Genomic DNA, 23,680 nt, shown 5'->3' with positions numbered 1-23,680 from the left:
TTTTTACATTAATCTTTTCTTGCATTAACGGCAGGTATCTTACAATGGCACAATTACACATTATTACACATTTCACAGATAGGAATTGTCATAAAAATGATGTGACCTAGTTTAAATTATTCACTGACTCTACTTACTTCGTAAATACAATTATCTTGTTTTATCTTCTCTTGAATGTATGCCTTCATATTTAACCTCATTACTATATGACCAGACAATTTCCTTTCTTGTCAATGAAAGCATTACACCTCTCAGAAAAGAAATACTTAGTTATTCCACATATATTTTATTAAAAGGACCCAGGTTTCGACTTACAAAGTCATCATCAGGTGATCCTGATGATGACTTGGTAAGTCGAAACCTGGGTTGTGTTTAATAAAATATATGTGGAATAACTAAGTATTTCTTTTCTGAAATGAATCGCTTCCACAAAGTGATGCCTGAAACCATTCTATTCATAAAGCATTACATATTGCTCCACCAGACTTATTATGTACATTTTCAAGAATATTTTGTAACTGATATTCTGGTCAATCCTAAACCCTTTCCATTTACCTCAGACTGGCATGACTAAAACATTTAAATTGTATATTCGCCAAAAGGTTTCCTACTAACTACCCATTCACATATATTACAATTTGTATGGCTTTTTTTCACTTCCCTTCCCAAATTTCATTCATTTTGCTGCACACACAAAAGTTCCTTTTTTGGTTTTTTTTAATGACTTCTTGTTTCGTCTGATATGTTCCTCTAATTTCCCACATTTGTTATTTTTCTCTGGGAGCCATTCATTTCCAAGATCTTCAGCAATGCTAATAGTAAAATGCAAATGGGAGGTTTTCATTGTTAACTAAATGGCTGTTAAGAATCATTTGTAATGAAACTGAACTGAGCTGCAGTACAAGGGGGTGCATACGTGGGTCCTGGTAGCTCTTGATAAACAATGGGATTTGGAAGGGTCATTTTTGTTCTCAATTACTTCCCCCGAACATTCTCCCAGAATCAGCTTCTATCTCTCCTCAATCCAAATCTTCTAACAGGGAACTCTAGGAGAAAGATACTCTTTGTTTTTTTGACAAAGTAATTCCATCAGAATGATAATTGAGTTATCATTGTTATTGCTAGTCTTTCCTAGGCAACACCAAAAGAGCTACTATGGAAAATCCCTTAACAGAGCGAAGATAAAATGTTTCATTTCTATTGAGATGAATAATCATGCGAGCTGTCAGGAAAGTGTTTTGGACAATAGGGGTGAGGCAAAGATTGCAACAACGATGTCTTTGTGTCATACAAAGACTAGCTTGTACATAATACAGACATGCAGGAAAAGAAGATATGCTACAATGTAGAAAACCCCATTGGTTCTTCTAATGAAATTGGAAACATATGTTTCATTTTCATCATGAAACTTTGTTAGCAATGAAAAAGAAAGGGTTAAAACACTTATGTGACACAATATGATGGATTTACCATTTAAATTAAAAGTTGTGTGCCAAATTACCCACAACACATTTGTTATATTACTTATCTTGATATTTATCACTATTTCTTTCTTGAGAGATGCAGTAGTCCAGTGTGCCGAACATTGGTCTTCTGACCAGAGGATTTGATTCACAAGCGCACCTCTGGATACCCTCTGCTTCACCCCGAGTGATTTTTTGAGAACCAGATCTTCCTGAGAAACCGCACAGGGCAAAGAACTGGCACCCCCTACTCTGGTGTGTGAATTTCACACTCAGGGTTGATTAATGTGCCTATAATCAGTGTACATGTAATTATTTTTTGTTGAGGATCAGATTCCAGTGGTAGGCACTGCTCAGGAGTGATGTAGAAGAGTTTGCTTTATGAAAAATAAATGACCATGGCCAGAAACTATATTATTGCAAGAGAAACATATTGATTATAACTTAAACCTAGTTTAAACACTAAAGTATTAGCTTAAAAAATATGTTAAATAAATGGTGAAATCATAAATTCTCGACATAAAAGGGAAGAGCACTCAGAAATAATCAAAAACATGTCAATGGATATCAATTTTAAGCATTCAGGGGAAAATCTGGGGAAAGAAACTTTGTGATTAAGCAGGTAGTACTGTAAACAGCAGTTATATGCTCCTAACTTTCGTAGTGTTGTACTTTCTCAAATGCAGAGGTTATGAGTGGCCGGGAAATTGGTAACTTAATATAACTGCACATTAAGATTTAAGAAGACAAAACAAGGAATGAGGAAATAGAATATAGAAGTATTGACTGAATGGAAAGGAAGGAGAACCAGGAGGCAGTAGATAAAGTCTAGTTAGGCAAGGTTAAGAAATGCAGCAGTGTTCAGTCTTTGTCCATACAAAACCTTCCTTAAGTTGTAGACTACAAAATAATATGGAGTATTCACATCACAAATGCAGTGAGCTCCTTGAGGAAGAGGAAGGCAAATTTAATCATTTGAGTTGATTCCATAAACTTGAGCAGGTAGAATGGTTCTTATATAGAAATATTGCGTGAAGATGATGAAAGTAAAAGGGACGCACAAAGTTGAATTTACTTATAAAATGGTTTTAAATGAGGTGGGATTTCATGCGTGGACATTTGACTATGGCTGCAAAGAAAAGATCAGTGAAACCTTTCGTAAGGAATTTGTGTGTGGCTCAGAAACTTGGCCATTTAGGCAAGAGGATGAGTGAAGATGGGACACTTATGAGAAGAGTATGGAGAGAATTGAAATATAAAATAAATGAATACTGGGCATAAATGGGAGGAGAGAGGGTTGCAGGGTGGAATCCAATGAAGACACGAAAAGTGGATGTAGGGCATTTTGATTGGCAATGGAATGTTGAAGAATGTGATAAGAGGAGAGAATGTTAAGCAAGCAAGGAAGAGGGAAGGAAAGGATAGGCATGTTGGATGGGATGAAGGTAGGCCGAAGTATATCAAATTGTAGAAGGATCTTTTGCAAGGTAGTGTGGTATGTCATATTAGCTTAGAAGGAGGGTAAATTCAGTTAGGCTTCAAAGTGTAATGGTAGTTTTTAGTGGGTCCATCCAAAAACTTACCTTAATAGCAGGAACTTAAAATAACTGTCTCAAGGTGCCACCTTTGCCACTCGAGGATATTGAAGACTTCCCCATGGGGGAACTTGGCTTTTCACAAAGACCTCTAGACGATATCATCTCTGGGGATAATCCAGCGGACCAACAGATCTACAGCAAGTTCCAATGGGATCCTGATAGAGGCAACTCTCAACATGTATGTATCTCTCTTCTTTAAGAGATGGTAACTTAGTTTGAGCACTTTGGGAAGAAAAAAACTAATAAGATACTTGCAATTTTACTTGCACATATTTTCATTATGATATTATTTTTGGTTCATTCTTACTGCCCATTGAGTTATGAATTAGCACCCATGGATGAATTGCAATGGGAAAATGAGGGGAAGTTTAATCAACAGAAATACAAACACCCAAATATACTAAAAGTGGACAGTATAACTCTGACATGTCTAGTCATTGCTTCGGTAACTTTTTCATAAAAATATTTTCATTTGTATTTTCCACCACAATTTATCATACTTCTGTGAATATTCTCATCCAAATACTTACCCTAATAAATTTAAACGAAGGCCCCTGCGATTGGAACCTCATGGTGAAGTTTAATTGATCCAAAGGCTTCACAATTTTGCTCCACAAAAATAATTTACTAATTGTCAATAGATAACCGCTTCCACTTCCAATACAGGATTGAATTCATAGCCACTGTTGAAGCTACTATTTTTCTTCTTACACGCTTCACTTGCATGCCCAATGACAGTACACGAGTGCATTTTCAATCTCAACTTTATTACCTAATACTACTCCATCTCTGCAGAGTAAAATCCTCTTGTAGAGGAATTACATATGGAACAAAAATACATTACCATATTTACAATCAAATTAAAACAAACAGATGACAAAATGCTTACATTCACTTAGCTATGATTCTCAAACCACTTGGCTGCTGAGTAGCAAATCTTGACCAAGGCCAAACCCCATGCTGAATGTGCCAATATCCTGCACTTTGTACGTTGTCACGGGAGTGTCTCCATCAAGGAGAACTTGCTATATCAGATATACAGAGAGTTTTTATGCCTGGGGAAATGTTCTGTGCTTGAGAAGGGTGGAATAATTTATCACATGCGGTACCAAAATTTAGATACCAAAGCCATAATTAAAAGTGTTACATAGTCATTGGTATATATATATATATTCATATATGTAACGACACTTTCAGGCTAGAAACAGAAGTAAGAAGAATGATGCAAAAAAAATATATTTCAAATTATAAATCCCTGATATTAAGAGCAAGAGGATGTAATCTTGGAGATGAAAAGCACATTTCAACCAATAATATATATATTTATATGTTGTATATTTATAATATATGAACTGCTTTCATAACCAACTTTCCATTTAATAATTCCGCCTATTGATGTTCTATGAACATATTAACACTTGATTGATTAATTTTTTCCACAAATTAAGTAGGCCACCCTTATTTTTTTTATACATCATGTCATTTTATACGTAAAAGTAGCCCATATAAATATCCTTTTTTAAATATCATTCCATTGATTTTACATACAAAAATTATGTCTGAAATTTCCAGCAATCAGGATGAAAATATAAATAAATTTGTGGGAACTTTGATCTCCAAGGAGGGTTCAAGGGATAAGAGGAAAAAATTGATCTGTGGGCCTACTTTGATCTCTCTTCTTAGTGCATAAGTGTAATTAGTGAAGACTTAAATAAACAGTTAAGTCTCCCTAACACATTGCAACAACAAACAACATGCACAAGAGTTACGCTTAAGTAGCCCAAATTTTTTCAATTTTGGAAGCTACAATAGCAAAAATTGTGCCTTACTTATTAAGAAATAAGGGAGATTAAAAACATTTTTACAGTGGTATCAAGCCCAAATTCAAATTTCATTCATCCACAGTTTCTTTTAGTAAATAATTACACAAAATCTAATTAGCACTATTACATTACCTTATGGTCACCCAAATCGTGAAAAGAGAACTTTTGCTCAGAAAAAGCACCTACAATACCAATGCAATTGGAAACATTTATAACACGTTGAAAGAATGGTTTTTACCCATCTTACCATCAATGCTTTCCCAAATTTACAAATAGATTCCCTAATGTAGCGGGCCATTTACCAGTCTCAAAATTCTGATAAGTCCTGACAAATCCAGAAACATAACCGAAAGAGTCACAAGAGGATGATTTTTTCCAAAAGGATTATTTGCATACTATTTATGCGTCCATCGATTTCCATTTCCTTTGACACCTGAAAAAATTCCCATACACTGAAAATGTCAGTCAAGGTATAAATGATATCTCCTTATGTCTGGAGTATGGATTGAGGCGTATGTGAAAAATATAGGGAAATTTCCATTAAAGCAAGAAAACGTCGGAGTATTTCTCCATTCTCAAAAAATGTCAAAACACATCATCCATCGTATGAAGGAGACAGCACACACATGGGCACAGTAACATAAAACTAGCAATAACTGACACAAACAACAGAAAAACAATATTTCTCCACACAAAGTGAGGACACTAGGATCCCTTTTTTTTTCCCTATCACACTAAAACGTTCCCCGAAAAATCAGCACACTCCAATACGAGAGGGGCAGAGAAAGAGAGTGATGAGTCCTCTGGATGCAACTCACAATGAATCTTGCTACACTCACACACAAACACATCACTTGGTTGGTGGGTCAAAAACTTTTTTTTTCCTTCCTTCCCTTTTTTCCACGGGTGGCCCCTTACCCTCTTACCGATGCCTTCTTGCCCATCATCATCGTCATTCCCCCCTTCCTCTGTTAATCCCCCCCCCTACTTCCCTACCCACAAGACCTCACCCACACATGCTTCCTCCCTCTCCTGATGCTCCCACCCTCACCATCTCCTTTCCATTAAATCTCACGCTAACCCAAATATCACAACGGTATGAAAAAATTCCTCCCACCTTCCTTCATTCCCACCCAAAGCGGCAGTCCGTCCATTTTTGCGGACCTTGGCGCAATGGCAATGATAAACTGCAACACAAGACACCGCTAAGTTGTCGTGCTGAGCATCCTTCATCTTTCTGGCACCACATTATCCCAACCCACTGTCCCACAGCCACAAAGATCGTTCTTCTTCCGGAGACGTGAGGGGGAGGCTTGGGTGTGGGGGGCCGTCGTGTGATGGCACTGGGAATATGGACATGCTGGCTGGGGGCTGGGCACTCCCGCAGGGTACACTGCCATTACAATATGCAGCACGAGGTGGAACAGCAACTACTACCTCCACCCTTGCTCTTCTGTCTCTGGTCTGGAAGAGAAAGGAGAGGGAATGAGGCAGGTAAATTTTTGAAGAACTTTCCCAAGTCATGCAGCACACCTTTTCTATGAGAGTGCAAAAATGTACCCAAAATCTGCACGATAAGGACATTTTTGTATAGAACCACTTTGATTTAAAAAAATCATAAATCCCTGACAACTTCACATAGTCATGTAGATGTACACTATGATGATTTAATTTCAACCAGTCACACTAAAAACTTTCCAAAGTGAAATATTATGATAATACTCCTTAGAGAGGATTGATAATTTGAGGGAATAATTTTCAAACTATCTTTTTCTTTAATCCCAGGATGATAATAAGACTATTTAGCAGTATGCGAAAGGTAGCCTTCTAATTAAAGATATATGGACTTGAAACAAATCAGATTAGTGTTATGAGATAAACCATATCATTTTAATATTGATTTCCATTTTTGATGGGGACCTCATCTCTATGATTTCTATAGTAAATGAATATGATAACTAACCTATACCTAAATATGACTGATAAATATGCAACAGTTCCAAGTAAGTAAGTAGTTTCCTTCCTAAAGAATTTAATAACTACTGGGTATACCACGCAAAAGAAATTAGATAGTCTTGGGTTAAGCATTGCACGTACGTTGTTCCTAGCAACTTTTTAAATTTCAGTAAAAAGTAATATCAAAATTTAAGTGTTTCCACCATAAACCTCCTTAAAAGTACCTTCATATTCAAGGAGCTGCTGTGGTGAAAGGGAAAATATCGGCTTTAGGGACATGAAAGGAGGCAAAAGAGAGAGTAGGTGAATGAGAAAAGGAAATAAATTATAAAATATTAGTTGAAAAAGGCAACTCGGGTATTTTTTTGGCTGCATGGTGCTTTGAAAATATATCATTATTTTTTATTGTAGTTATTTGCTGCAGGTTTTCAGCTACCGGAGGATTGTATGGCACAATGTTTCTGTTGCCCCTCACCATCCTAGACCTCTGACACATTTCTGACCCCAAGAATGCATGCAAAACAAAGCCAACGAAAAAGTGAGGCGGGAGGAAAACAACCACAATGATTCACAGTGAAGTATTAAGCTTTGTCTTTCAGCCACTCTTTCCCTTATGCTACCCTCTCAGTTTCAACATTTCAGCCCTCATGGCCATGCTGTCACTAAATTCACCTCACAGCAAATCTTGAGAGATACCTAGAGATAACGAAAAATTTCTAGTTTTCTTCCAGGACTGAAAATGTGCATTATTTAGCAAATAAATAATTTTTTCTTCAGTTTTTCTCGGTAAAAATCATAGCCCTCGGACACTGGAATTGCTTAATTTGCACACATTACCTGCCGGTGGGCATTTGAGATTGACTCCTGCTGCAGAAGTTGGCATGGGGAGATATCAATAGATGATGCTGAAGATAGTTATGGGGAAAATGTTAGATCAGTAGAAAGGTAATAGGTATACTAAAATACATAGTGAATGGAAGAAGCAGTGATAAGAAAAATGATTCAGACCATCATGCAATTTCCCCCTCAATGAATGAATAAATACACATTCTGGGTGCCTCCAATATAACTTAACGTATTAGGTAGGCAAATATGGTTTAGAAAGGAATCAATTCGTATCAATGGCTGAGAGGTTTATCACCTAGTTTTTTTAATTATCTGTTATTAGGTGAATGGAAAGAATATTTTCCATCATTACCCTCTATCTGAATTAATGCTTTTGACAAAAAATGCTGTTTTACACACCAGACACTGAAATTTGAATACTATTGAATTGGAAACACAATGAGGCTCACAAAATTGAAAGTGAGACTCGCATAAATTTCATCCTCTTTTTACCTTGCGAATTAGGTTCTGGAAGATTCTCTCGTGGGACAAGGTGCATGACTGTGGTCTTTCCAGGCGGAAGACCTAAAGCACCAAGTGTGACATTGCTGTGCAGGAAGCGGCCCTGGTATATCAAACGGAGTATTTCCGCCTTTGCAACCGCCTCCTCCATCCAGTCTAGAAGAAAAGAATGAAACACCACTTTGAGTATTGTGCACATGCCAATGGTTTCATTTTTGACCCAACCATCCTAATTTATGAATGAAAACATAAATTCTTGCAACCCACTTAAGAGAAAAATTAGAGTATAATTTTTAACCTTGAATTGGTCTTGCCATCTTTATTGAAATAGATGCTGCTCTAGAACACTTCTTCGGATGCTCTAAAAAATTACTGAAGATTTGATCTATTTGCCTTATACACAGGTATTCAACTAAGAATAAGAACTTAATAGAAAAAAAGATGTATCATAAAAGGGCATGTTAAAATGTTTTCATAATTCACATTTTTCCATATCAATTTTATTTTAATTATGGAGTTATTTGAGAATATGTAAATACCCTGTAAAACACATTGACAACAAATTTTTAATTTTCGAATGTCAGTCTTCCCTACAAAATTGCTTGACGCGATTTACTCCATTGATTGCTCCAAAACCAGTTCTATTTTTCTGATTCAGAATTTTCCTTCCACAAACTAATATTCCAATGATCACGAAATTCCATAAAAATCACATCCTAACTATTCTACTGAAGCATGAAAAACATACTTCACATTCAATGCCCTCTTCTATTAAGCTTCCTTCATTTTTCAAACAGGCCAATACGAAATTCGCCTTACCTATCGCAATTATTTAGGTCGATGTCCCTTAAATTACAGGGCGTATTGCAACCATCACCCGCGACAGGCTCAATCCCTGAGCGGGAGGGCCCGCACCCGCAGAAAAAACTTCCTGGATTTGGGAAGGTCGATAAGAACACGCCCATTTATTACCGCGAGGCGTTTAGGAACGGAGAGCTTGCGCTGGTCATACGCATCACTCGCAGACGCGGGACACACACGTCGGTCGCGTGAAAGCGCCGTGTATTCGTCCGGCAAATTCCCACAGCGCGCATTACATCGGCATGAAAAAACGCGCGAGCCAAATACGCCCGCCCATGCGGAGAGGGACCGGTGGGGAGAGGCAAGGTGGAAGGGAATGAGTCAGCAGTGGGGGGAGGTGGGAACTTGCGGGGGATGGAGAGAGGAAGGAGGCGAGGACGGCGGTCTATTTGACTGTGGACAGTCACGCAAAACCATTTATTGTGCGAGGAGATAGAGAAACAAAAACAGGGACCGGTGGGGGGACTACCGAATGAACCCGGGGGACGTTGAACGGGGCTTGTTCACGGCCTCGGCGGAAGGAGTGAGCCGAGGGCCGTTCGGGCAATTGCGGACGTCGTGCTCTTTTATGGGGGCGAGTTTGGCCCCTTGTTCGCTTCGATATTATTTAAAATGGCAGTAGAGTAGACTGACTCCCTCTTATCCAGTGTCGCTTTACCCCACTCTGACTCTATGTGGTCTCCGTTTCTCCACGGGTGGGTGAATCTAAAAACTAAACATATAATACGTAGACTGGAAAGGTTTTTTTGAGTCACTGGTTCTTCAGAGAAACACGTTTCGAAGAAATATATCGATGAAAAAGAAAAACCCTGCCCGTATTTCCCTTAAACCCTTATTTCTGCTCAATGGCGTCGTCGGGCATAAAACAAGGTGAATGTCTGGCTAAGGCCTCGCACTCGCACAAGTTCAAAATTAACTTTGGTAAGTGGCCATTTATGTTTTGTCTTAAGTAATAACACGAAATTCGACCGGATCGAATACATTTTCGTAAACTACATAGAAATGTATTTTTACTTAAGCCACTTCTTACGCATTGAAATCAATTACTCCGCCAAACAATTACTTAGAGCACCGAAGTTATTAATTAGTATTAGCCTGCCATACGCATTGCACACCATGGATAAAGATATAGTAGCCCTCAGGGGGCGGAGCCCAGATGATGAAAAAATACTTTTAGGTAATCACGATGCTTCAATGCAAAATTTTGCACCAAGTATACGGGCAACGTTACTAGTTAAGAACAGGAGGAGGATGAACCGATGAATTTTCAGTTAAAACCATCACTTCAGGTTCAGGTCGAACGAATTATATACATTTCCAATTCCATCTTTGTCTGTAACCTCCGCGAATATCAGCATCCTTGAGTGATAGAATCGGATGGAAAAATATTGTGCATATGTTTTGATTCAGCACAGACAAAGACATCTTTCACGGTGTGGTTTTTGTGTTGGATAAATAAAAAAAATACCAATATATACAATTATAGATGAAGAGGCAAGGAAATAACAGAGGTAAAAGAAGAAAAACTAGGATGGAAGAATGGCGTGGAGTGCCACGAAAAATTTATCCTCATCCTAATCTTCTGCAAACAACTGTTACTTCCCATAATGAGTACTGATTGATTATCCCACCTGCGATGGAGCATACAACCAAATTAAAACGTAAACATACATAAATTACATAAGTTAGATATTTCATTACACTCATTTCTCTACACTAAAATTATTGGAGACAAAATATTCAGCTCTACTTCTATATTGCTTAACCCCTATCAATAATTAGTCGAAAGATTCAAGATGGCGGTCAGAATTGAATCGTTTTCCACCAACGAAAATTACTCTTTGCTCTTGACGCCGTAGCTTTGAGCACTGGGTCGAAATAATTCAGCAAGCGCGCTCCAGTTCCGTTTCCTTCAACGACTTCCCCAGGTAACGCCGTAGGTATTCAGCACAATCTCGCTACCTTAATTAGATCTCTGCAATCCGAGATGTAAGAGAACTTACATCAGTCGAAAAGTCAGTCTGCTATATTGGCTCAGTCTCCCTCCCAAATTAAGTTTGACTAAGAATACATCCTTTTCTGTTTTCTTCCGTTAGGCAATGCGTGCAAAAACCTCTTTTGATGAACACCTCTACTGCGCATAGCAAAGGTGGGTTCCTATCAAAATTACGAAATATATGCGCGGTAGCACTTATTGGTCTCTTTGGTACACAATTTCCTCCTATAGTGGCAAAGTATCTCACCTGGGAATCAACAGAATTCTGCTAGAGTAAAATTTTGTCTAACCAGGAAAAATATAGCCGAAACTTCTCATGCAACTATTAAAATTGATTAGAACATTTTTGAACACGTTTCTTACTGGGTTTCACAATGAAGAGGTAATTCAATAGTTTTTTATGGGACTGCTGTTATTTGTCCTCGCAGTTGCGGTTTGTATTGTAAATACTTTTTTTAGAATTCAGTGAGAGTTTTAGACAGTCAAATTCGGCCTTATAAGAGACCTTGGCGCCAGAACCCTACCACCCGCACGACGATCGATCGCAGAATGGAATAAATGGAGAATAACTGCATGCAAATCTTCTACTTGAAAAGAATTAAAATTTGGCAAATCATTAATTTATACTCTTATAAATATTTTCGTAAAATTTGGCAGACACCATGAGAGGGCATATTTCAGGTCTTCGCAGACCCTGATAGTGGAGTTCAAGTAACACTAGCCACTTGTATATCGACGTTTATCTTATAAACGTTTTTTTTCTGGAAATACCACGGTTCAGATGAGTACTAATTCATTTTATTTGACGACGAATATCCATTTACGTACACAGCTTACTGTTAGATCCCTACGTATGAAATAAAACGTCATCAACTGATGCAAGACACGGGGTAACGCATGACGTTAATTATATGACCCAATTAATCGAGGACGCTAATTCACTTGTGGCTAACTTTCAATTATTACCGCAATGGGATCAAATCAATCAGCAAATTGCCATTTTCGAAAGAAGATTGGCGTAATTTGATTCATCTCCCATTTACAATGGCTAAATGAGTGACATGGTAGAACAATAAGCCCACGTTTCCACTTGTGCATTAAGCTAGACAGAACGGAGGTGAACGCGGGCGTCATTCTTCTGGTGGCTGATCAATCGGACAATTTTCGAGATATAATACTGCGAAGTTTTTTCAAAGAAAAGGCTTCATTAGGCGGATGAACGATTTGGCATAAGGTGTACAAAATTCAACTTATCTTCGACATGTGGAACAAGTTTTATGCGAGAGGGATGAACTTACGTGGATACATGTATGTATGCAAGTCCAGTTCATAGCACATTTTCCATTTATACTTTCCCCACCGACCGAGACTTATTACTTGAAGCTTCAAGTTGATTTATAAATCCTATGAATACAGTCGTTCATGATGTACACATTAAACTTATCAATCACATCCTCCGAAATCGTATCATGTGATTAAGTTGTAAAATTACTGCAATCCAAGGCCTCTTTACATGAATACCACACGGACCTTTCGCTTGAAGAAACAGTTAACGAGACCAGACCCTTGACATAGCTCTGCGTTTAGAACTGTTTGCACCCAACACCAACGCTGAGATGTTCAATTTTGTTTTTGTTACAGTGACGAATCATGTGGAGGAAAAATGAAAACTTCAATCCTTCGACGAAAAAAACCCGTTTAGTTTCAGTGTTCTTTCATCGAATTCCTCGCTTATAAAACTGAACTCTTTCATTAAGCCTGTCACGCGCATTTCTCGTCCATTTAAACCCTAATCTCAAAAATTTCCTAAAATAAACCGTGATACCGCTTCCACAAAACAATTTTTTAGCGAAATCCAACCCTTATTGAACTCAACCTACTCTAATCAACGCATTTTCCTTGATGCCCCTGGCAATTACGCAGCTCTCCACTGGTTCACTGGACTGGAAAGGCAAGAAGAAACCGAGTTGCGCGAAGTAAAACCACCGTGGACCCCGTACAATCGCGGTACGGGTTTTTGGCCATCACCCCCGCGTGATGCGTCACTCACTGGTTGTATCAGTCACCGGGTGAAATGTCTTGCATCAGACGCCGGCGTAGACGCGCCGGCCCCCTGACGGCGAGCCGCATTAGGGTCGGACGATGCGGCTGGTTGGGGGAGGGGGTTGGGCGCGGGAGGGGTGAAAGGGGGTGCTCGGCGGTGCGAAATAGGGTGGACAGAGGGAGAGAGAGGCCGGGATTTCCCGAGGATCGATCACACACCCACCCCCAGGCACCGGCGAACCAGGGTCGGAGGGGGTATGGGGGAGGGTAGGGTGCGAGCGGAGGGAGAGGGGGGCAGGGAGGGTTAGCCAGCTATGCGTGGGACGCGACGCGGGATTTGGGGAATTGAATGGCACACAACGTCCGCCTCTCTCCCTCTCTATCTATCTGTGCGCGAAGGGAAAGAGCGCGAGTGTTTCTGTCGTGGGAAAGAAGATGGAATGAGTGATACCTAGAAAAAAGTTTGCTCGTAGAATGAAAGTCGTGCCGTAATGAGAACAAAAAAATGAAATTCCATACTGAACGTTACAGCACAGCTTAAAGAACTTTCAACACCCGTGAATGATTAAACGTTCTTGCACCTTTTTACATAAAATAAAAGCTGTTTGAAAAAACACGAGTAAAATTCAAACAAAACTACTCCTAAAGTCAAGCAATTCAAAGTAGGATATCGGCGATATTTAATAAAACAATGCAAATAGTGCATTTCATAAAAATAAAAGGCGAGCCTTCGGGTAAGGTCGACTGTAACAGGGCTTGATCATGTTCCCATTCATTGGAATAGTTAGTCTCAGGGAGCGTTCAAACATGGCAAATGTCATGCTCCTGGAAATAAGCAGACTTCGACGAGTGTTTTCATGAGTCAGAAGTCGATTTTGATAGAAATGGCATTTACAACAATTAATTTATAACAGCATTTTCAAAATAATGTTAATTTTTGTCATCCTACGCTGCATCACATGCTTTGCGATTTAAGTGAAACAATACGCTCACCTGATCAAAGGCCGGCGAAGAGCATGAGGTTTCTAATTTCGATGAATTACGAAATGCGAAACATACGAAGCATTAAAATTTGATATTTTTTTACTTTGAAATCTTTTCCCAAAACACAACAGAGTCCTTCGCTAAAAATTTGCCATCATTTACTAACTTTTTCGTCCTATTCACATGCACCTCGCAGCGTAAGTTTTATGAGCGCAGTTGCTTTCGTAACTGATAAAAAAGGGCTGTAATTCCAACATTTATAAAACTTTCACGCCGTTTCATGTACCTCTTACATAAATACAAACATTAATTGAATGATTTCTCGTGAATTCTTCATAGGTTTGCAAACAGTATGTAAATTTAAATCGTCCAACAATTATCAAATGTTTTATTTGTCCCAAGGATTTGAGTATCAGAATATGGCTCGCTCACCTCGCAGAGATTTTTCCATTTTAAAGCCGGAGACTTCAAGTGGGTGGGTGTATTTATCATGCATGGTAGTGAATTCCAAAGTTTTTAAACGGCAACCAGAAATAATTTCTGGCGAGCGAATGAGTGCTTCATCGCCAGGGCTACAACGAGTAGTCGGTTAAAGTAAGCGGAGAAGATCTAACGGATTATTGAGGCAAGCCACCAAATTACAATATTAATAGCTTTATAAGGCTGAATCTCTTCAACATACGGATTTACAACCTCAAGATTCACTCCAAACGAAGCGCGAGCCACGGAGTCTGAAAATCCTATTCCTGACGGCCGTCAATAATGAAGCGACATCTTTACCCATCCCATTCTTCATCACATTCCGCAAGAATGACGATGACGTTCCCAACGCAAGCTGGTGCTTACGGAGCTCATTCCCCAATAGTTTCTGTTACTACAGTTGGTATTCTTCAACACCAACTGAGTCCCGCATTCCGACCCCGTGAGGCACCTAACTTAGTGCATCAAAGGTTAAAAACGCCATACCTTAGTCCATAATAGGTTAAACAGCGAATTCAACGCCACTACCGGAACTGGTAAAAAAACGAAGGCTCATCCTTCAATTCCTGATCAAGACATTTCACATTGCAACAATTCTTATTCCTTCCGACCAGATTAACCAACAACTTCTAAGTATTCTTTTCAAAGATTAAAATCATCCATACGTAAACAGTACGAATATATTATTATTAGGTAACCTACCGGTTAAGGTAGGTTTTTGGATGGACAAAGCTACCAAATAAATATATTGTGACTCCCAACAAAACACAATCCAGCAACTTACTCCACATGAGGTCCCTCTTCATCTCTGAGTTCTTCCTCCATCCCGTCCAACATCCCTATCCTGTTCCTGCCCTTTTCTCGTTTGCCTAACATTCTACCCTCTATTACCGTCTTCAACATCCCACTTCCAGCCAATACCCCTTTCATCCATTTTTCCTACCTCCATAGGATTTCTTCCAACAAACCCCTCTCTTCGCCCACCATACCAAGTACTTCTTCATTTGTTTTCTTCCCGGTCCATTTAACCTTCTCCATTCTTCTCCACACCCACAAATCAAAAGAAAAGTATATATTAAAGACAATATTAAAACCCAGACACAAGTAAAAAGGACACTCACATTTCTGTTTTTAGGTTTCAGCAATCACTCCACCTTCGTCGAACGGAGAAGAACGTAATTCTACGTCCGACAATGGGACCGAAACGCAAAATCCGCAAGTGTCCTTTTTCATATTTATGCTTTATTAGTGTACCTAATATGTACAGTATATATGTATATATATACACGCATGTATTTACGTGTGTGTACATAAATACATACACACAACCACACCCCCTACATCAACCGCGACGCATATGCCCAAACTCAGTTGCTACATCGGCGACTTTCACCGGAGGACCTGTTTTCTGGTCCCCGTGTGTGACGTCAAAATTTCACCAACGGAATTTATCAACTTTTCATTTGAGCGCGGATAATGCACCAATTTTAAAAAATCTCACTTTGCCGTCGTGCTAATGAAGACCGAATGACCACAACCGAGGAGCTCTACAACTTGCGAGAAACACCAAAGGGACAAGTCAAGGGGACAGAACAGATTTTATCCACTCACGACCGGCCTAAAAGAGGCAGGGAAACCCACTTGTGCTCTCGAGCACCGAGTAAACCATCCGCGGACTTATACGGACGAATAAATTTCCGAGTTCCAAAAAGACACCCCGCAATGAGACGGGTCAGGATCTGGGGTTCTACTTTCAGCGTCCAACTACTGGGGGATTTATGATTGTGTGGGAATTTAAGCCTCACCAGCAGGGAGCGAGGAAAAAATATAAGTCCTACAGAAGCTTCGACCATCTTCGCACATACAGCTACTTCGGCAGCGGTGAATAAAAGGAAACACGGGAGTAAGGTGAGGGGTGGGGTCGAGTGCACAGCACTCAAAAGGGGGATTACGTCCGATTGCGAGGACAATAAACAAAAGACGGGGAGCAACTCGAGAGTCGGCAGCAGCAAGGGAAGAAATATCGCCTGGGATTTAGCCGACGCCACCGTACGTATGTGCAACTAGGGATGTCGGGGGCGCCAACTAGACTGACGGGACGGGAGGGGGAGGGCACGAGGAAATTTCTTTCGCGTCCAGTCCTTAACTTAATACACGGGAAGTACGTAATCCGATTTCGCCCCGGCGATACTTTCGTTCCGAACAGCATTCCCACTTCACGGCTCTCTCCGCCAGCGCGCGCACACATTCACCGACGCCGCACCACGGCGCGGGCGATCAAAGGGCGGTGGGCGGGTGGTGCGGCCGCCGCTGCTCTCAAAACTCCGATATCAGGAAAAAAAAGAGAAGAAGCTCGGCTCGAAAGACACGGGTTCATAAAAACCAACCGAGCGCGCAACAGATACGAAGCGGAATTACAACCAGTTAACCGCCAGCCAATGAAATCAAGATAGTCGACACAAAAAGACCAATTTCGGCCTCCCTCTAATCAACTGACGGAAAAAAAATGATTTCAGTCTTCCGCCGATAAAAAATAAAACGAAAGGAACGCAGTCGCTATGTGACTGCTGGTAAATAAAAAAATAGGAATAAAATGCAGTGACATTCAAGGATATTTATAATTACATATGCATGCTCCCATGATGTCAGTTTAAAAAAAAACAGGAAGTGTTCAATGATTGCAGATAACATCAAAGTCAATTCACCACATTTCTTCACCTAGGGATGGAAGAGATCACAAAAGAAGGGGTAAATGACCTGCGTATCATAATTATATTAATTCGATTTACTCGCAATTTACTTTTAATTAGCACCGGGCGTTAGTGACTGGTGACGGATAATTCCATCATATTGGGAAACACGAACTAAACAAACGATTGAAATTGGAGCGCTTCCAGCGGCTATTTATTTATTCACTTATCCAAGCTCAAAGTAAACACATTCCCTCAATAGCAATGTTGTTTCATGTGCCCGACTGTTAATGCCATTGAGCATTGATAATAATACTTTATAGAAAAGGAAAGTGCACACTTTCCTTTAAATATTCAACAAAAAAGGCAAAATATAAGGTGGAATAATCATGAGGCACGTAATCAAAAGCGAGCAAACCTTTTTCCGGAGAGTCATGTGCGAAAATTGAGAAGAATTAAATTGCATACGCCGTATGAACTCTCAAAAGCATGGGCCAACTCAATTTCACCTTTTGAGTACTTGCATTATTGGAGAATACCACGTTTCCCATAAATTATGTGCCATAAATGAACTTTTTCATTACATATGTTTCGTGATTACCATCATTTTAGTCCATATTCGTATGAAGTGAAATGTTGAATTGAAAATGTCCCTGCACGATACGTGTATAAATGCGTATTTCACGAGGGTTTGCCGCATTGAGGGCTCCAACTCCAGCCATCTTTTTGAGATAATTTTAAAATTTTGTACGAACCATTTGAGGTTTTTTTTTATGTTCTCTGTTCATTCAGATGCTCTAAAAATTCCTTTCACTCACTCAACCGATGAAATGAAAACACTCGCTCCGAATGCGCAAGGCGGGAACCAACCGACGAGTACTGAACATTTGAAGTGTAGGCAACGAAACATTTTCGGCGAAAACACAAGCGAATTATTGGCTGGCTCTGCAGGCCCTAACATTACATTAAGAATCTAAAATTAATTTTCCGGTTGGATAATACAGTCATCCAAAATGAATGAAGTTTAGAATGGATGACGTTATTGGGTTAAGCCTAGTTCATACAAACTATTACAAATATTTTATTGCATGAAATGATATCACGCTAGAGGAGACTCCGCCGATAAAACATGCACGCGTAATCTCTCGCCACGCATAAATCGCTGGCAAAAGGAAAGAGGAAAATAGGATGGGAGGCGAGCTGACCGACGGTGTTATCTCTCGAAGGAGCTGCACTTGAGAGAACATGAGGTCACGCTCCAGACGAACTCATTAATGAAAGGAAAACTTTATCTCCAGAAATATTTCCCTTAGTTTTTTTTTCTTCCCTCAACAATCTTGGAGGGAATGTGGGGGAATAAATATGATCCGCTCATTCCGACCGAAGTCCTTATTTCCTAGGGGACGGCAGACGTCCTCTCCCCTCGAGATTCAACTTCGATAAAAAAATCCATTGACCGAAAAACGTGCCACATCTTCCCTCTCCACCTCACGCGCATGTTCGAATCCGCGACGGAATAATGCATTCCGATACGAGGTGGGAGGCGAGAGATGGCGGGAACATCCGATGGAAAAGGACCGAAATGCACTCCTTTTCCAAAATACATTAAAATACATTGGAGGCACACAGCCGTGGAGCTCGGCGAGATTTACGCCAGGAGGGCGGGGGGAAGGATAGGGTTTATATAAAGAGGAAGAGAGACGACGCAGAGTGGGAGATATGAGGGAGGTGAATGGGGCTTCGTACGGGGAATGGAATATGGGGCGGGAGGGGGGGGGTGAGGAACCGGGCGAAGGAGGCGGATTGACTCCAGTCGGTGGAAGAGATAAAACATATAATGCATAAATCAGAGCTTTCCGTTTTCATTCTCGCCATAAAAGAAGCTTTATCCCCACCTCATCCCCTTTCCTCCCTACCTCCCTTCCCACGCAAATTCCCCCTCCGCGTGCTCGAGGGGAGGGGGGAGGAAGAGGGGGGGGAATGGGGAGGGGGGGAATGGGGAGGGGGCGGATGGAAAAAGGCAAAACAAAAGCCCCATCCAAAACGGATGCGGATTGAGGATTTTGGAATGCGGGGTGACGATCCGACGTGAATTGAATCAAACGTTAGCGGAGGGAGGTGGCTCAGTTTTTGATTGTCATCCGCGGGACAAACAAAAATAAAGAGAAAGAGGTGCAAAAAAAATGAAGAGGAGACGAGAGGCGCTTGGCACGCAAATAATTTCGCTGGGAGCGATTAAAGGCGTACGTGTATTTCGACGACAGCATGGGATCGAAACGCCGTAAATAGGAACGCGTGTACATCATCCGCTCTTTCATGATATTCTATAAACGTTCTTCATTCTTGACAGCTAAAGCCATTTCCTAGGCCGCGAAAGAGTCCAGGATTTCGAATGGGATTTATGGGTTTAATGAGCCGGTGAAAATTAGGAAAGTACGGGCTCTCGAAGGAAAACCTAAACGAGAAGATAACGAAATTTCCAGGAAAAACTTGAGTCCATGTTGACGATCATTATGTGTTGGGGTTAAAATTGTTCTCCCTCTCCCATTTCCCATTATTTTAAATTACTCGGCATAAAGTTGTGCAGTTAGAGAGCCAGAACATTAAGCAGGGGATAAATTTCGCAATGTATCAAACATAATTTATTTATGACAGGAAATCTACCGATTAGAAGCACATTTTGGATGAATCAAGAAAACATGTAACATTCGTGGAATTCTGAAGTACTTCCACTTTATGCAGCCCAGCATGTACATCTTTTGCCTTCCGCTCCACAAACTTTCTCTCTTCATGCCCTGTTTTCCTTCCTCTCTCAAGGTGACCTAACACTTTCTTCCATCACGACCTTTAGAACTACATTAAATATTATATCTCCTCCACTCAGCTCTCCTGATTTCATTCAAGTTACCCCAAAACTTTCTCTCTTCCCCTACTAAGCCTAGAACTTTTTCATCGTCTTACCCACTACCTATCTCCTTCCTCTCGCCGCACATCTCATCTCCTTCACGCCCATATCTTAAAATCCTCCATTCCATAAACATACCCGTCTCAAAGACCAGGTTTCGGAATCAATCAACGAACGCACCATCCGTTTACAATCTGTATCTTTTCTTACATTTAAGTCTCTGACATCAATTCTCTCCTATTAGTAAGAAGGTATCATACTAATCAAATTCTTTTCTCGTCATTCCGCAACGACTATTCTAAATCTCCTGCACCTCGAGATATACGAAGGCTAAGGAAAACATTAAAATCAAGAGTGCATAAGCCAGAGCAGGTGGAACAGTATAACAATCTTGGAGATTGTATGGCTAAGATTATCAGAGTAATCGGGAAATAAAAATGAGAATTGATTTGGGAAAAAAGTTTTTAGGAGGAGGAGGGAAAAGATGACAGGAGAGTTGAATGATGATATTAGCATAAGACTCATTAAAACTTTGATATGGAGCGTGGTTTAGTACAGCGCGGATAGTTGGTCATTGAAGCAAAATAATAAGGAGTGGGATGGGAGATGTGGGTGCGGAGGACGGAAAAAGTAAAATAGATAGAAAGGAAAACAAAAAAATCAAGCATGATGGGGTGAGAGATGGCAGTGGAGAGAAACTCAGGATTGCAACTGACGATAGAACACAGAGTTAGAGGGTAGGCAGGAGAGGGAAGAGAAGAATTGGCATATTGGACGGAATGAAGGGAGGTGGAATGCACGTGTGCTGAATTGAAGAACGTTTTATTAAAGTGTAATGTGCCACGTTGTGTCGTGTTAAGTGAGATTCACAGGTAAAAATGTTGCTTTTCACCCTCAAGTAAGTCTTAATCGTTACCATGATACGTGGAAATTTCGTTCTACTCTAATTTATGCAACACCACGTCGCGTTGGCGTGAACTACATAAACGACGTATTCTCTAAGAAATTCAAGCTGCTAAACATCCGGTTACTCCTCTTATTTTAATTTAAACAATTAGAGAATCTCCTCATGTCTTTAGCAGAGAGCGTCACCACAAACGCACTCGAAGAGAAGAAAGTGGGAAAGGCCGCGCGAACCGGCCGCGAAATTTTCCCGGGAATGTCTGAGATATCCGAAATCGGAAGTATAATGAGGACTAACAGCCACGTCAGCAAACTTACTCCATCATGACGCCGAATGAACCGTAAAACTTACGTTTGCCTATCCTACGGAACCGAAGACTGAAGAGACGCTTTGAATTTCCGGCCCCAATTTTTTCAGCTGGGGAGGAAAAAGGGAAGAAATCGGAGATGGAGGTAAGGGGGGGAGGGCAGGAGCTACGGACACATGACGAGATGTGTACACTTTTTCGCCCGTAGAGAGCGGAGAAGGGGCGCGGGACGAAGGGGGGGGGGGGAAGAAGGCGGATAGGGGTGCCCTTAAAAGAGGGCTGGAGGCGGAAAGGGAAAGGATACAGGATTTCGGTAGGGGCGGAAGGGGTGGGGGGAGAAGGGAAACGGAAGATAAAAGAGAGCGTGCCCATTAGGGCGGAGCGCGAGAGAAAATCTATTTAAGGTGTTCGGACCAGATAAGACAGGGTAATATCTAGGGGAGGGTTAGCGGAGGAAGCTTTTAAAAACGGTTAGGGATGAGAATGGGACGAGGAAAGGGTATCGGGGGGGATATTCCAGACACTGCGGCTCTTTGCGGCTGTGAAATGTAAACCGAGTATCGCATAGGTGTCGACGTTTCGACAGAGCGACTTCGTATCGCACAATCCGCATGCCGCACCCACAATAGCATATTAAGACTAAAGCGCTTTCACTAAGTTTTACAATACTTCAATTTGCACCAGGTACCCGCCACTCGGTGTAAATATCAATAATCCGCATTACCTTTTAACTACATAGTCGATATCGCGCCGTCCTCCCCGAATAAACCCTCATAACATCGATATTTTGTGAATCGAGAGCCGACGATGAACACGGAACCTCGTGCGTGATAAATTTCCATCGCAATCCAATTGCACGCCGGTCGCACATCGCAATTCGAATTCCAGAATATTGACTCCGATGCTTATTATTCAGCTCGATGAACAAAGAACATCACCGCGATATAGCAAATCGTTCTGCGGCGGAATTGGAACGGGAGGGTAAGGTCGATATGGGCATTTTTTTCCGCACCTCCTCTGGGGCTTCGGTCGACGAATCGATGAATCGAATGTAAGAAAAAAAGGAGGGATTCAGAATTCGAGACTAGAATAACACTTGGGGAAGGAGAAAGGGGGGGGGGTGAGAGAGAGAGAGAGACTTGGGAGGAAGGAGGGGGGGAGGCGGCAAGTCTGTGTAGCAAAGGCGAGAGAGGAGGATGAACTTCGCGGAGAAATAGGGAAAACAGGAGCCTCCCCGTCCATAAAGGAAACATTATTAGAATTCGGATAGGCCGAGGCTATATCCTTCCTCCCCGTGCGAAAAAGTCCTCCTTTCTCGGAGACCCGGGAGAGGAAAAAAGATCACCGTTGCGGAAATGAAAACAGGGAGGATAAATAAGGGGTTCGAGGTTTCTTTCCGGAAGGAGGCCGAGCTATGTTTCGGAGGGAGGACGGGAAAAAATACCCTGGCACCCCGAGCGACCATTTGAAGCTGCCGCCTTTGGAGTGGTAGCTCCACGTCACTCCCTCCCTCGGTGCTCCAAGGCGGCGACTCTTAATCCCACTGACGTGCGCATTCATTCGGTAATAATCGCCCCACACCGATACAATCTTTCCGTTTCCAACAAAACCAGAAAAAGAACAAAACTCTAAGATGCTTTCTTTCGCTTTCATGCCGCACTAAAGCAATAAATTATTTAGTAGTCCACTGTCAAAAGGCAGGTTTCTTATTGACTGAACTCCGCCATAAGCCTCGCCAAACAAGACACAACCTGAGAAGCATACTGCAATAAACCCTTCTTCAATTCCACTCACAGTACATTTACATTCCAACTCCCTTCATGCCGTCTTTAATTCCAATACCATAAAACTTCTTAGCAATTTTCAATTAATTTACAAACGTTTCACAATCAATCGAGATTAACATTCTTACTGTTCCCTACTGGCAAAAATCAACAGTTTGGCAGGAAAATCATTATGAAATTAATTTCATGAACCACATTCGAATGTCCCAACAGTCAATATTGTGTGCTGCAAAATGAATTTTACACTGTGGAGCCTTAAAACGTCAGAACAATTCTCATTCCATTTTTAATCTAAAGCAAATTATCTCAATCACTGCTAACATAAAGAGTTAATTTAAAAAAATGAAATCCCTGAGCGTAATTGGCTATTTAATCCAAGTTATAAATATAAGTTATAATAGCGACTCCCTATTGGATTAATAATTCACTCTGGAAGTTCGGGAAAAAACCTTTTATAGCGCCGTTTGTCAACAATTTCCATTAAGTAACTCTCAGAAGAAGAAATAAGCGACTAAAATGTCAGAGGGGAACCGATGTAC

The 23,680-nt window shown here is 40.8% G+C and overlaps 1 protein-coding gene across 1 annotated transcript in view; it reads right to left on the bottom strand.

Annotated features, from left to right (window-relative positions):
* Window positions 1–5,877: 5,877 nt before the first annotated feature.
* The window catches only part of UBL3 (ubiquitin like 3), a 127,279-nt gene continuing 109,476 nt past the window's right edge, over window positions 5,878–23,680 (bottom strand). The window contains exons 3-4 of the mRNA XM_071597028.1: window positions 8,179–8,343; window positions 5,878–6,348 (exon numbers count right to left, since the gene is read on the bottom strand). Of these exons, the coding sequence (XP_071453129.1) occupies window positions 6,284–6,348; window positions 8,179–8,343 (230 nt within the window). The 3' untranslated portion in view covers window positions 5,878–6,283. The remainder of the gene's footprint in view (window positions 6,349–8,178; window positions 8,344–23,680) is intronic.

The sequence above is a fragment of the Hetaerina americana genome, unplaced genomic scaffold, assembly GCF_022747635.1.
Source record: "Hetaerina americana unplaced genomic scaffold, ioHetAmer1.1.p SCAF_8, whole genome shotgun sequence".
Classification (NCBI taxonomy): domain Eukaryota; kingdom Metazoa; phylum Arthropoda; class Insecta; order Odonata; family Calopterygidae; genus Hetaerina; species Hetaerina americana.
Note: the sequence above shows the minus strand (reverse complement) of the source record. Positions and strands in the feature narration are given on the sequence as shown.